The following is a 12,995-nucleotide window of genomic DNA, read 5'->3' as shown; positions in this document are numbered from 1 at the left end:
AAGATCTGTGTGAACAAAGAGCATGGTTTCTTGAAAAATACGGCATGACTTTATCTGTGCCTACTGATATACTCTACGTGTTTTATGAAAGTATTTTTTAATAATTTAATATTTTTTATATGATAAATACTTTGGAAAACAATTAAATATAAGTTTCGTGACAAAAACAACCTTCGACGATTGAGTGAACAAAAAACTCTTGAAGCCATGTGAGCAAGGGAGAACTTATTGTAGTACATTTAACCACTTTGACTAATGGAACTTGGTTGGATCATGTATCGTACTACCACCAAACAAAAAACTTCAATGGACCATATGAAAACCTAGCTTTTGGACCAGGTTGGTTTAAAAAGTTGAACTCTACTGTTTTAATAAGGGTCTAATTTACTGTGAAAAAAAGAGAATATTTGACTATGAGTATGCTGTCTAATGTTCAAAAAGATATTTCTGATAGTCGTGAATTTAGAAAAACATGATATTCTTTTTTCTAAAACAATACGTGGAAATTAAAATTATTTTTCATAAAAAATGAAAACCATAGCTTATAATAGGCATTCAATTACATTATATTTGAGGTATTCTAATTATAAAAAAATTAATTTTATTTAATTCAAATTAAAAATTATCATAAAAAATTGTATTGTTAACTAAAAAATATTATATTATGTCTACAATAAAAATTAAATTTATGAGACAGACTAGACATGAAAATATATAATATAAAAATAATTTTAATTCCTTACATTGTTAAAAGTGCTTGTGTATATATATATAAAAGTTGTATTGTTTATATTTTTATTTTAAAAAACAATGAAAAACCTATATATAAAAAAAAACATAAAAAACTCCGTATTGAGTTTTCCATATTCAATACAAGTTTAAGAACAAAAGGAAAATTAATGATAAAATAGATAAAGAAGAATATATTATTGCTATACATCAATAACAATTTTTATTTTGATTCATAAGTTTTATTTTTGTTTTTTAATCCTTGAACCAAAGATATGAGAGATAAACTGGCATGAAAATGGTTAATTAACACCAATTTTAAAAACAAAAAAAGTTTATCATAGTGTCAGAGGATTCTATTTGATGAAAAAAGTTCTACAGCTATGTTATTTGGTTTTTAATTTGCTTGAAATGATAGTTATGAGTTTGTAAAGTTCTATCAACTTGGTTTGATTCTTATTTTTTCAACTTATTTTTGGATTACTTGATGTTATAAATAGATTTATTCAAGTATTTAAAATGTTGTTTAATGTTTTTAGATAAAAATAATTGGAAAGTAAAATTTTAGGTCAAAAAATTATTTATCCTAATTTTTTGAGCACCTTTGTGGCAGCTAAATTTCTATAAGAAGATGATAGGTTGTATATTGCAGCAAATGATTTAGATATGCGGGCCTATCTCGAGCTCATAAATCTAGACTTTTTAGAAACAAGCTCAATTGTGGTGGATAACCCAAGCTTGCACGTGCGAGCTCTTTGTTTATAGGGTAGCAAATGATTTGCTATCTTGTTTTTCTTTTATGAAAAAAAAAAGAAGCACAAATAAAAGGTTTTTCATCCTCTATGAAAAGAAAAAAAAAATAATGTTTTAGATATGCGGGCCTATCTTGAGCTCATAAATCTAGACTTTTTAAAAACAAGCTCAATTGTGGTGGATAACTCAAGCTTGCACAAGCTTAACTGTGGTGGATAACCCAAACTTGCACGTGCGAGCTCTTTGTTTATAGGGTGTTTAAAAAATTTCTCTTATTCACTTGATTTTTTTATTTTATTTTTTTTCTTTAATTAAATCCTTCAATGTTAGTGTTTTTATTGAATTTTATCATTAAAAAATGATTGATTGTAAATAGATTTTTATATTTTTTATCATATAATAAAATAAAAAATAATTAACTTGATGGAGTATATAATTAGAATTATAGATTTGACAAATTGATTAGGTTAACATGATCTTTTCTTTTCTCTAAACATGTCGGAACAACTTTTATATATTTTAATTTAAAACTTCAAGTTAAAAAAATAAAATTTATTATATCAAATTTAATAATAATATTAAAAAAATTATAATTGATATAAATATTATTTTTTTATATTTTTTTTTTATTCCAAGCCAGGAGATAGCACGCAAAATAATAAACCAGCAAAGTCTATAACCAAAAAGAAAAATGAAGATTAATTTGAAAAAGAACCTTAAATGACACCAAACCCAAAGGCAGTTTTGACTGGACCGTCCAATTACGTGAAAGTTCATGTCATTAACCGGATTTAAGATATTTACTTACATGACAGTACTCGATGGATGGAAAAATATCTTCCAAAACCAGTGATTGTCTTTCTTTCTTTATTTTTTTTTATGTGAGTTTTTGTTGACTATAAGAAAGTATTTGTTTTTGTTGTTTAACTATATATTTTTAAATAATTTATTATTATTTTAAATAATTTTAATATGCTAATATTAAAATAATTTTTAAAAAATTATAAAACAAGAATACCTATCATTCTACATGCAACTTTCGCCCTCACAGTATCTTATTGCTATGATATATATACATATAAAAACTGCCTAGATTTTTTCTTTTGCCTATCATTGGCTCGTTAGAAGATAGTTGAGTGATAAGACAGGAAGATTGTTAGAACTTAACAAGGTAGAAAGAAAGCATCTCGATCCTCGAAGAATGCAGAGAAGGGTCCACAAGTACGAGCTCTGCTCATACGTCGACAAATGTTATGTTATGGCTCAGTGCTTATATGCACCTTGGACAACGACAATCTTAACGTAGTCCTAAGTTCCAAATTTTAATAATATTCTCGTTCCCAATCTCCTTCGTATTCTTCTTATAATAGATCTTTATCTAACCGCTTAATCCTTAATATAGTTTTCGTTTGCTGCTTCTGCTAATCTATTCATTTTCTTTTCCTGGAAGGTTGCTAAAGGGACTTTCTTTCTTTTCTTCTTGTCATATTTCGTTTACAGCTACTAAAATATATTATGGTGTTGTAAGGCCTGGTTGTGATCAGTTAAGAGCAACCTGAGCAAGAGAGAGTGAAGAGTAAGCGACAAAAAAAGATGGGAGAAACAGCTCACAACCACCAGCAGCCACAGCCACCGCCACCACAAGCAGCAGCACCACCTCCATCATCACTTGCTTTTTCAAAAGGTCCCACTTGGACTCCGGCTGAGCAACTCCACCAGCTCCAGTACTGCATCCAGTCCAATCCTCCTTGGTGTTAGTTCTCTTATCTTTTTACCTTTTTGTGATTCATATGTTCTCTTATCTTGTTGCCTTTTTGTGATGTATATATAATTCTTTTGGCTTTTTTTTTTGGCTATTCAAATTTTGATTATTCAATTCTGAGAAAAAGTTGCTATCGTCAGTTTTTCTGTTAAAATAAAATTTATAGTTTATGCACACCACCATCTATCTCTTACCTTTGGTTCTGATTCTCTTTTAAATTTCTGAAAGTTTTAATTATTTTTATATCTAAATCCTGGTGGTCTTCCTGTTATTATTAACATATGTAGATTTAACAGCTAGTATTCAGAATTATTTTTGAACTAAGTGGATATTTATCAACGAAATCAAGTGTCTGATGCTTCTAATTAACCACAGATCAGACATGTCTGCTGGCTTTCCAACACTACATTGTGATGCTTGGAACTACGGTCTTAATTTCACGTGCTCTTGTGACTCAAATGGGCGGCGACCCTGTACGTTTTATCTAACGTCTGAATTTTTTTGATGATTTATAGATCAATTGGCAGGTGCTTATCTTTTAATCTGGTCTTGGTGTTACCGTGAACAGGGTGATGCTGCCCGTGTGATTCAAACGCTGGTGTTCATGTCAGGAATCAATACACTGCTTCAAACAATGATTGGAACACGGCTTCCCACAGTGATGGGACCTTCCTATGCTTTTGTACTGCCAGTTTTATCAATCATCAGAGATTACGATGATGAAACTTTCTCAAAAGACCATGATGTAATAATTGTTAAGCTTACTTAATTAGTCTGTTTACTAGTTTGTTTTTAGCTGCAATCATGATTTATTCTAGTACTTCCTCGATCACCATTTTTTTCCCCGGTTGCAATGATGTGGTTGATTGCAGAGATTTGTGGACATTATGAGAACTATACAAGGATCACTGATTGTTTCTTCCTTTGTCAACATCATTCTCGGGTATAGCAAAGGATGGGGTACTTTAACAAGGTAACTTGATAATAATCTGTGTTAGAATTCGTTCTACTCATCTTCTTGCTTACAATTTTGTCGTTCAGTAGCAGCAGCTCGAGTTCTAGTATAGAAACTCGGCAGGTTCTCTTTATTATATTGTTTTGTGATAATTTTCCTTCTTTGTTTTGATGTTCCCAGGTTATTTAGTCCCATTACTGTTGTACCTGTGGTTTGTGTAGTGGGTCTTGGTCTGTTTATGAGGGGCTTTCCACTGGTAGGTTCACTTGATGAAATGAAGAATACTGGTTGGTGAAAGTGATAGATTGATTATAACAAATGATTTTCTTATGTTCTATACAGCTTGCCAACTGTGTTGAGCTTGGCCTGCCTATGCTGATTCTGCTAGTCACTTGTCAGGTAATATACCTTCTTCAGAATGTTTAAGTTAATTATATGGAATCCACCTGGTATGAAGATCATAAAGCCCGATGTTTGCCGCAGTATTTGAAGCGTTTTCATTCCAATGTCCATCCTGTACTAGAGATGTTTGGCTTACTCATCTGCGTTGGTATTATTTGGGCTTTCGCTGCTATCCTCACTGTTGCTGGTGCTTACAACAATGTGGGATATCAAACTAAACAGAGTTGTCGCACAGACCGATCATATCTTGTATCATCTTCTCCTTGGTATTGGTTTTTAGATTATTTATCTTTGTAGGTTTGGCAGAGTACATAATTTTTTCAGAAAAGGAAGAGTTAAAGTACCCAATTGAGAATCATTTGTTTGCATTTTTTTAGGGTTAGAGTCCCATACCCGTTTCAATGGGGTGCACCTAAATTTAGAGCAAGTCATGTCTTCGGGATGATTGGAGCAGCACTTGTTTCATCTGCAGAGGTTTGTTCACCATTTCAGAAATACCTTTTTTGTCTTCCACTTATTCTGGAGGCTCTTTGTTAACTAACTTACAGGGCCCTTGATGTGAATTTCCTAATTTTAACCCTTTATGATTATGAATATGGTTTCTGACCTCTCTATTTCTTTGATGGAAGTGAGAAATTTCCTGTTTAAGTATTTATTTTCCTAACCAGTCCATCTACTTTGATGTAGTCAACTGGAACTTTTTTTGCTGCTGCACGGCTTGCAGGTGCTACGAGCCCCCCAGCTCATGTTCTTAGCCGAAGTATTGGTCTACAGGTCAAGTCTCTGAGAGCTATGTCTTCCTCTCTCTCTCTCTCTCTACACACACACACCTTTTAAAGCAAGGCATCAACATCTAAAGGTTGTTGTTTTTAAATACAGGGTGTTGGCTTGCTGCTTAATGGGATTTTTGGTGCTGCTGTTGGCACCACTGCATCTGTGTAAGGGATTGCGCTTTTTTTTTTTCCTTCTACTTGCTGCTGCTATTCTTTGCTTAATTATCTGATTTTGAGGTACTGCAGTCTCAGCTGCTATGTGAAGGATTTGCCAGTGCAACTGCTTCCTGCATCTACCACAGATATTTTACATACCACAGTAGGAATAGCTGATCACATTCTGACCAAGAGCCCGTCCTCATAGACCAGTAGGAAAAGTTTGCCATTAAATGGACAAGTCATGAGTTCCATTGGAATTTAAGCGTTTTACTTTCCTTTATTTTACTCTTCCAATAGAAACCAAGTATCTGAGGTTACAGAAGAGAGTCGCTGGCAATTTGTTTATGGTGCATTTTCCTCTTAAAGAAACAAATCCTGGAAGTGAGATACGAGTAAAGTGGCCTTGCCTGGATTACACACTTCTTTCTTCTATAGTTTGCTTAGCATATGTAATCTTATCTCAAATGCTGAACCTATGGTTGGCAAAGCTTTCTTCATTGGTGCTTTGATATTCATGATCTATTCAGGCTAACCGCTTTAGAGTTAAGCTTTTCTCACATATATCAGCTAACACATAGGGGAATTGTGTTTTTGGAAAGAAAGTCTTAATCCTCTGTAGAGTGGTGGGTGATTACAAGGGGAAAATGCCAGCTTTTTATGATCACTATTAAAATGCAGAGGCCTGTTTCATTGACTGATGAAATGATATTGCAGCGAAAATGTAGGGCTTCTTGGACTTACACACATAGGGAGCCGAAGAGTGGTGCAGGTTTCAACTGCTTTCATGTTTTTTTTCTCCATCTTTGGTATGTCTTCAATATCCATCATAAGTCCCGTTAGAAAATTGCACAAGGTCCAAATTCATTTTTATTGCGGTACATTGCATCTTTCAGGGAAATTTGGTGCCTTGTTCGCGTCTATTCCCCTGGCAATATTTGCTGCCGCATACTGTGTGCTATATGGCATTGTCGGTGAGTGATTTTGTAGGTTTTGAAATTTTATTTTGTTGTAACCATATGTTACCTGTTCGATGGGTGTGATTTGTTCTCGTTTTCATTTCCTGCAGCTGCAATTGGGATTTCATTTATACAGTTTTCAAACAATAATTCCATGAGAAACCATTATGTTTTGGGTGTGGCTTTGTTCCTTGGGATATCGATTCCACAGTATTTTGTCAGCAACACCACTGGGGATGGACATGGACCAGTTAGAGCAGATGGTGGATGGGTAAGTCGCATAATAACTCCACAAGCCTATCCTATTGGTTTCCTGCATTTTTTGGGCATCATTTGACTCCTCTGTGTTGTTCATCCACTACCAGCATCTAGTATTTTAGTGTGAAATCATAAAAAAAAAACTTCTTATACCAATATGCAATGAGGAATATGTTTGGCGGATGCTTTCGGGCTTGATGAATGAGGATCATATAGGATCAGCTTTGTGACTTCCACTCATACCGGCTGAATAACATGTATACCTTTTGATTCTGCAGTTCAATGACATATTGAATACAGTTTTCTCATCACCTCCAACAGTAGCAATGATTGTTGGGACATTGCTTGATAACCTATTGGAAGCAAAGAAGAACATCAACGACCGAGGAATTCCATGGTGGAAACCTTTCCAGAACAGGAAGGGTGATGGTAGAAGTGACGAGTACTACAGTATGCCCATCAGGATGAATGAGTGGATGCCCACCAGATATCTATGAAAAAAACTCCACCCCCTTGTTTATTAATTAATTAGATATACCGTGAGCAAAGTCCATTTTAATATCTATGATGATGAGCCCTAGACGTTGCTCCAAAGAACTGTAACCATTTGCCATCGATTTGTAGTTTTCCCTTTTGTTACGTTGGCAGGTTAGCCGTCTTCTTGACTCATCTCCGTTAGTCTCAATACTACAGGGTTTTGTTACTGTCTCAGGCTGCTAACTACAGGGAGCGCATTGTGGAATCAAGTAGTCTCTCTGAGCAGAATGCAGAAGCAATTTTTTTTTGTAGATTTAAGACCCCCCACGAATGAAGAGAACTAACTGCATATAAACCATATTGAATTGTGTACCGATACTCCTTAAGATGATCGTCAGATTTTCTTTCATTATTATTAATATAAAATCGTCTCATCCTCGGCCATGATCACAGGTGCCTTCTTGAGCATTTATCTATAGTTCCGGTTGTCTCTTTGTCCGAATGGTATCATCTCCATGTCATGCTCACGTGTATCATTTGGAGCAGATCCTCATATCAATGGAAGGCAATCCGAGGTTTTTAATTCAATTATGACAAAACGTGTGGCCTTTCGTTTACTAGTGATGAGTTGGATGGAAAGGGTCTCGAATCATCTTCATGGAGAAAGTTTGGGGTGCTTGGAACTGTGGCAGTGCTTCTTTTTTAAAATAATTTTTTTTGAATAAATATATTACAACAATATTTTTATGATTTTCATATAAATTCATCAAAATAATATAAAAACATTAAAATAAATTTATTTTTTTAAAAAAATACTTTTAAAATACAGAAAATAACATTACGAAACCCAACAACTTAAGTGGAGTAATTGATTTGATCAAAACTCAAACGTGCAAGGTGGAGGTGCCATCTTCATTTTAATTGGAGGATATTGATCCCTTTGCAATTCTTCCTGGCTTGCCTAACAAGACGAAAATTTAATCTTTCAATTCTTGCGTGCCAAACAAAGTGGGCTTCTGGTGACCTTCATCCTTTCACTGAAAATTTTAGTGGTTCGATATTAATCATAATTATTAAATTCCAACTGATCTAATTAGAGGGACTTGAAACTTGGTTTGAGGGTTTTTTTTTTAATTGGCTTAATTAATTAAATGCGAGTTGAGTAGACTTCCAAAAAAAATATTTTATTTTTTTCTAAAACCATATCATTTAAGATTTTTTTAAAAAAAACCCACTAAAATCCTGTTTTGAGCTGTAGTTGAACTATTTTTTATTGGATTTTGAGATTATTTTTTTAAAATTATTTATTTTTATTTTTGAATAGTTTTAATATGTTAATTTTATAAAATAAATAAATATAGTTTTAATATATTTTTAAACAAAAAAAATTATTTAAAAGGAAACTCCAACCACTTTTTTTTAATATAAAAAATAATGTAACATTTATTTTGAAAGCCACCCAAGCTGACGAAGCGTGTCTTTCGTAATGGAAAGAAAGACACCACTGCTTCGCCTCTTTGTTGGACCGCCGCCGACAATCTAAGCTCTTTACTGGGTCAAATTCCGAATCAGATCTAACAACAATACATGAGAGAGAGAGAGAGAGAGAGGTAGAGAAGGTTCCCTGCTGATCACTTATTCAATTATTTCAAGATTTCTTTATAAGAAAGAAAGGGCTTTCTGTCATTTTAAACTGAAAGCTTCCACCACCAGGTGAAGTTCTGGGAAGGTACGTTGCACAGGAGTCAAGAGAATGACAAAAGTAGATGTTGACCATACAAGTGCCGAGCTAACATTGAGAGTGACGGATTAAGAATCTTTCATGGGGTCCACGCGGCGTTCAACCATCTGTCAATCTATCTCTTCCAGCGTTCTCTAAATCGCAGGACAAATCCAAGTATCAAACTAGACCTGCAGGTCCCAGATGCCAGGTAACGAAACAAATTGGACTTGGAATTATGTTTTATGCTCCTCGCCAGCAGCCCGAGATCACCGTTTTCTTCCTTTTCCGGGCTCCTGCACTCCTTGATTGCAGATTGGTTGAAATGGTAGACGTTTTCTAACTAAGAAATAGTGGTCAATGTTTGTGCAAAGCTAAGCTTTCATAACGCAAATCATGAACAGATGTTTTCACAGGAAAAGAGGAGACAAATTTATACATCATAGACAAGTGATGCGGGACGAAGAAAGATTTAGAGTAAAAAAAAAAGAAAAAGAAAATAAGAAGCTATGCTGCTCAGTTTTACTTGAAAGGTCTATATACATTAGGCATGAGTTACAATTAATTAACAATCATCAAGCCAGTCCAGACTGAAGCATTTTTCGGCAACTTGGACATCAAGATTAACCTTCTTCAAATCCATCCATAACCGAGAAACATCGTCATCGCAGATTACTACACGTAACGACTCTAATGATGCAACAGAATATGGCAGCTTCAATGGTGAGCACTCTCTCATGTCAATCTTCTCCAACCTTGATAGTTTACCAATCCCTTCAGGAAGAGCTTTCAAATTGACACATTGAGAGATGTCTAAGAACTTCAAGCAAACTAGGTCAGATATACTTTGGGGAAGCATTTTCAGGGTTGGACAAGCATACAACCTTAGAATTTGAAGAGATTTTAAGTTGCCCAGATTGGGAGGCAGTTTCTCTAGGTTGTGGCAATTGGTGATACTCAGACTCTTGAGTGATTGCATCCTAGAAATGCTGGAGGGCAAATGGATTAAATCTTCACAGTGATCGATTGTAAGCTCTAAGAGACAAGGGAATATGTGGGATAAGTCTATGACAGAATCATCAAGGCTGTTGTTTATCTTGCACAGGATTAGAGATATTTTTCGTAATTTTTTTAAAGGGACAGTAAATTCAGATAATCGAGCAAGGGATACTTTCTCAAGCCAAAGGCTCTTCAAATTAGCTAAATTAGAAAAAACGGAGAAGTTGCCAACGATTGCGTTGCTTGGACTGTAATTTATCATCACCAATGCCCTGAGCTTTGGCATGTCATCAATGAAAGGAGGCAATAAGAACTCATTAGCAGAGAAGTTCAGGATGAGCACTTCAGCCTTGGGAAAATCCATGCGGAACCAATCCATTTCATTCATTTCACCTATTTAACAGAATCACGAAAAAGTTGGCATTGGAAAAATGAAATTAAGACTATAATCTCACTAAATTGCATGGGTTAATCGCCTTATATAATGCAAAGCAAACAGAAAAGCAATGAAGATACCAGTATGAATTGAAACAATTTGAGCATTGAATGGTCGATCCGCATTTCTCTCCCATTCTTTTGGAAGCTGCTCTTCTCTTCTTGGCATAAGTAATCGCTTGCACTCATTTACATCTCCACACGAGCTCAAATGAATAGCAAGGTCCCGCAACACATCATGCTGCACCACACAAATCTCATAGTAGCTGCTATACTTGTCTCCAGCTCTGCAAATTAACCACTCAAAGGGTTAAGAAAGAAGGATCATGCCTTCTTAAATAAGATCAATGTAGTTCCTTGGCTTTGTTAACATACCGTGCATCCCTCACCAGGGTGAGAAGATTCTTGTCAGATAGCTCAACAAGAATTGCAAATGCTTCTTCATCATCAAGGTCGTGTATCTCGACCCACACATTGATGAGAACATCAAGAGGGATCTTCTTATCTTCAGGGAAGGATCCCAGATCCAAGAAACATTCCCTGACCTTTCTAGATAAGAACTGGGTACTGATGGCCATCCTATCATGCAACTTGCTTTCATGAGACTCACAAATAGGTTCACCTCTTGACAGCCTCTTTTTTGCACTTGCCCAATACATTTCAGGTTGGTCCCTTAGCGAAGCTCCAATCACTTTGAGAGCCAAGGGCAGGCCTTTACACTCATCAACGATCTAGCAAACACATGATCATCAGTATTGGCAAAGAAAGTAACCAACTACTCAATTTCGAAATTCGTCACTCAATCTCAACTTTGTAACCAATGGAGAACAGTGAATTGAAGGTTACCTGCTTCACCAAATTTGAATCAGCAGAAGGTGGAATAGATGTCTTTCCAAAAGCAGAGTGGCAAAACAAGGAGATTGCTTCATCTCCTCTCAACAACTCGACATTGTAAGTAGCCTCAAAAACTGTCGGGAATTTGAAACGCGAAACCACAAGTGTTTTACATCCAGCAACTTTATAAATGAGCTGCTCAAGCACCTTGAGTGACCACACATCATCAAGAACAATCAACGCTGGGGCTCCAATTCTCCATTCAAATTGAAAATTCCATTTTTGGACCCAATCATTGCCCATACCACCCATTCCATCAGCCCCTGTAATAAACCCCAAAATTTTCGCCCTCAGTTGCTCCACGTTCGGAGACTGTGATACTGTCAAGAACAAAATCCTGTTCTCAAAGTGACCTGAAAGAAATCAAGATCAAGAGAGTCAATCAAAAGCTCTCTCGTCTAACATAGAAGAACGATCATATGCTAAACACCAATTCCTTAAGCCAGTAGCAAACGAATCTATAGCAAATAAATTTCAAGAAGAGAAGATCGTATCCTTTCTTTGAAGATGAATTAAGCAGATGGAAGAGAGAAAGGCACACACACATATATAGTAAAGAAAAGAAACAATCTTGAAAACTTACGTCTAACTTGATCATCTCTACAAATTTCATTAGCCAAAGTAGTTTTGCCAGACCCACCAATCCCACAAATTCCGACAACATTGAAAATCTCTCTCTCAAAAACCATTTCTTTCACCTTCCTCTTCCCTTCTTCAATCCCCAACCCCAGATAAAAATTTTGCCCAAAACTACCGTCCCACTTCCTCTCCTCCTCCACTCTCTTCATCGCTTCGTCCATCCAGCCACCAACACCACCACCACCACCTCCCAACCCGATCTTCAAGCTCCCTATCCTCTCCTCTAGCCTCTTGGCTGACCAGTCCAACTTATCGAACCTCTCTGTAGTTTCAAACCTCATGTGATGCACGTCAGCTAATATATGTGCCTGTAAAGGTCCGTTGATAAACGTGGATATTTTCTTTTCCATCTTTTCCATCTTTCTTGCTAGCTGAAGGTTTTTGTAGACGTTCCAGCGGTTTGAAGCTAAGACCTTGCGGGAGAGCTCAAGGCCTTCAGTGAGAGTGCGAGAGAGACCGTCAAGTTGGAATTGGCGGTTGGAAGGGAGTTCAACACCGGAGTACTTGATCTCTTGAATTATAGGCATGAGTTCGTTTACGCTTGCCATTAAAGATTCTGCACTTGATTTGCATGGGCAGGATTTTCTTGAAATTGCAAATAGCAATTTGAGGAGTTCGGTGGCTATCTCCCCTGCAAAGAGGTCTGTGACCGCCATGGCACTGGTTGCGGAGTGGTGGGAGAAGGTTTTGTTTTTCGAAAGAAGAGAAGACGACTTTTGGCGTGGAAAGAGTGCTGGAATGGGTCAGTGCAGTGCGATTTATAAGTTGCATTTTAGCTTCCTTTTTTAACTTCAAAATTAAAAAAAAAAAAAAATGTTTGGAAAAAAAAAAGGTGTTATGAAACCCGGGATCGAGTAAAAATGAGGAAAGGAATTAACATGGTGAAAAAAAACCCGGATTTACATGTGACCCAGTTCAATCTCGATAAAAGAATTGCCAATTTTTTAATTAAAAATAATATTATTTTAATATATTTATTTAAAACAAATTAGAATAACCCTTCCAATCCATTTGCCTTGTTAAGGTTGGTTTGATAAATAAAGCTGAATAAAATTCTAAAAAATGGCTATTTTGAAAAAAAGAA

The 12,995-nt window shown here is 35.6% G+C and overlaps 2 protein-coding genes across 4 annotated transcripts; one reads left to right on the top strand and one right to left on the bottom strand.

Annotated features, from left to right (window-relative positions):
• Positions 1 to 2,587: 2,587 nt before the first annotated feature.
• LOC105130024 (nucleobase-ascorbate transporter 3-like) lies at positions 2,588 to 7,676 on the top strand. Of its 3 annotated transcripts, none has more exons than XM_011032349.1 (15): positions 2,588 to 2,784; positions 2,983 to 3,235; positions 3,620 to 3,717; positions 3,813 to 3,989; positions 4,117 to 4,217; positions 4,380 to 4,455; positions 4,542 to 4,598; positions 4,683 to 4,867; positions 4,979 to 5,075; positions 5,289 to 5,375; positions 5,481 to 5,539; positions 6,248 to 6,339; positions 6,427 to 6,504; positions 6,600 to 6,760; positions 7,026 to 7,676. In XM_011032349.1, the coding sequence occupies exons 2-15, from the start codon at positions 3,076 to 3,078 to the stop codon at positions 7,242 to 7,244; spliced, it is 1,647 nt and encodes a 548-aa protein (XP_011030651.1). In that variant the 5' UTR covers positions 2,588 to 2,784; positions 2,983 to 3,075; the 3' UTR covers positions 7,245 to 7,676. The 3 variants fall into 3 exon arrangements, with proteins under 3 accessions (XP_011030651.1, XP_011030659.1, XP_011030643.1); XM_011032357.1 differs by having other exon boundaries at positions 2,588 to 2,794; XM_011032341.1 differs by lacking the exon at positions 2,588 to 2,784 and having other exon boundaries at positions 2,828 to 3,235.
• A 1,658-nt stretch (positions 7,677 to 9,334) lies between these two features.
• LOC105130016 (probable disease resistance protein At4g33300) lies at positions 9,335 to 12,661 on the bottom strand. Its single transcript, XM_011032329.1, has 5 exons — positions 11,856 to 12,661; positions 11,225 to 11,625; positions 10,754 to 11,109; positions 10,460 to 10,665; positions 9,335 to 10,336 (listed from the first exon to the last, which is right to left on the bottom strand). The coding sequence occupies exons 1-5, from the start codon at positions 12,565 to 12,567 to the stop codon at positions 9,510 to 9,512; spliced, it is 2,502 nt and encodes an 833-aa protein (XP_011030631.1). The 5' UTR covers positions 12,568 to 12,661; the 3' UTR covers positions 9,335 to 9,509.
• Between the last annotated feature and the right edge of the window lie 334 nt (positions 12,662 to 12,995).

Source organism: Populus euphratica, unplaced genomic scaffold (assembly GCF_000495115.2).
Source record: "Populus euphratica unplaced genomic scaffold, PopEup_1.0 scaffold2.1, whole genome shotgun sequence".
NCBI lineage: Eukaryota > Viridiplantae > Streptophyta > Magnoliopsida > Malpighiales > Salicaceae > Populus > Populus euphratica.
Note: the sequence above shows the minus strand (reverse complement) of the source record. Positions and strands in the feature narration are given on the sequence as shown.

What these genes read in the sequence shown, in the direction of transcription:
- LOC105130024 (XM_011032349.1), top strand. Translation starts at nt 3,076, where the DNA reads ATGGGAGAAACAGCTCACAACCACCAGCAGCCACAGCCACCGCCACCA. An exon ending in CTTGTATCATCTTCTCCTTG is followed by an intron (nt 4,868 to 4,978) that starts GTATTGGTTTTT and finishes GCATTTTTTTAG; the next exon opens with GGTTAGAGTCCCATACCCGT. An exon ending in GTTTTTTTTCTCCATCTTTG is followed by an intron (nt 6,340 to 6,426) that starts GTATGTCTTCAA and finishes TGCATCTTTCAG; the next exon opens with GGAAATTTGGTGCCTTGTTC.
- LOC105130016 (XM_011032329.1), bottom strand. Translation starts at nt 12,567, where the DNA reads ATGGCGGTCACAGACCTCTTTGCAGGGGAGATAGCCACCGAACTCCTC. An exon ending in ACCCTGGTGAGGGATGCACG is followed by an intron (nt 10,666 to 10,753) that starts GTATGTTAACAA and finishes GTTAATTTGCAG; the next exon opens with AGCTGGAGACAAGTATAGCA. An exon ending in AATTGTTTCAATTCATACTG is followed by an intron (nt 10,337 to 10,459) that starts GTATCTTCATTG and finishes TCTGTTAAATAG; the next exon opens with GTGAAATGAATGAAATGGAT.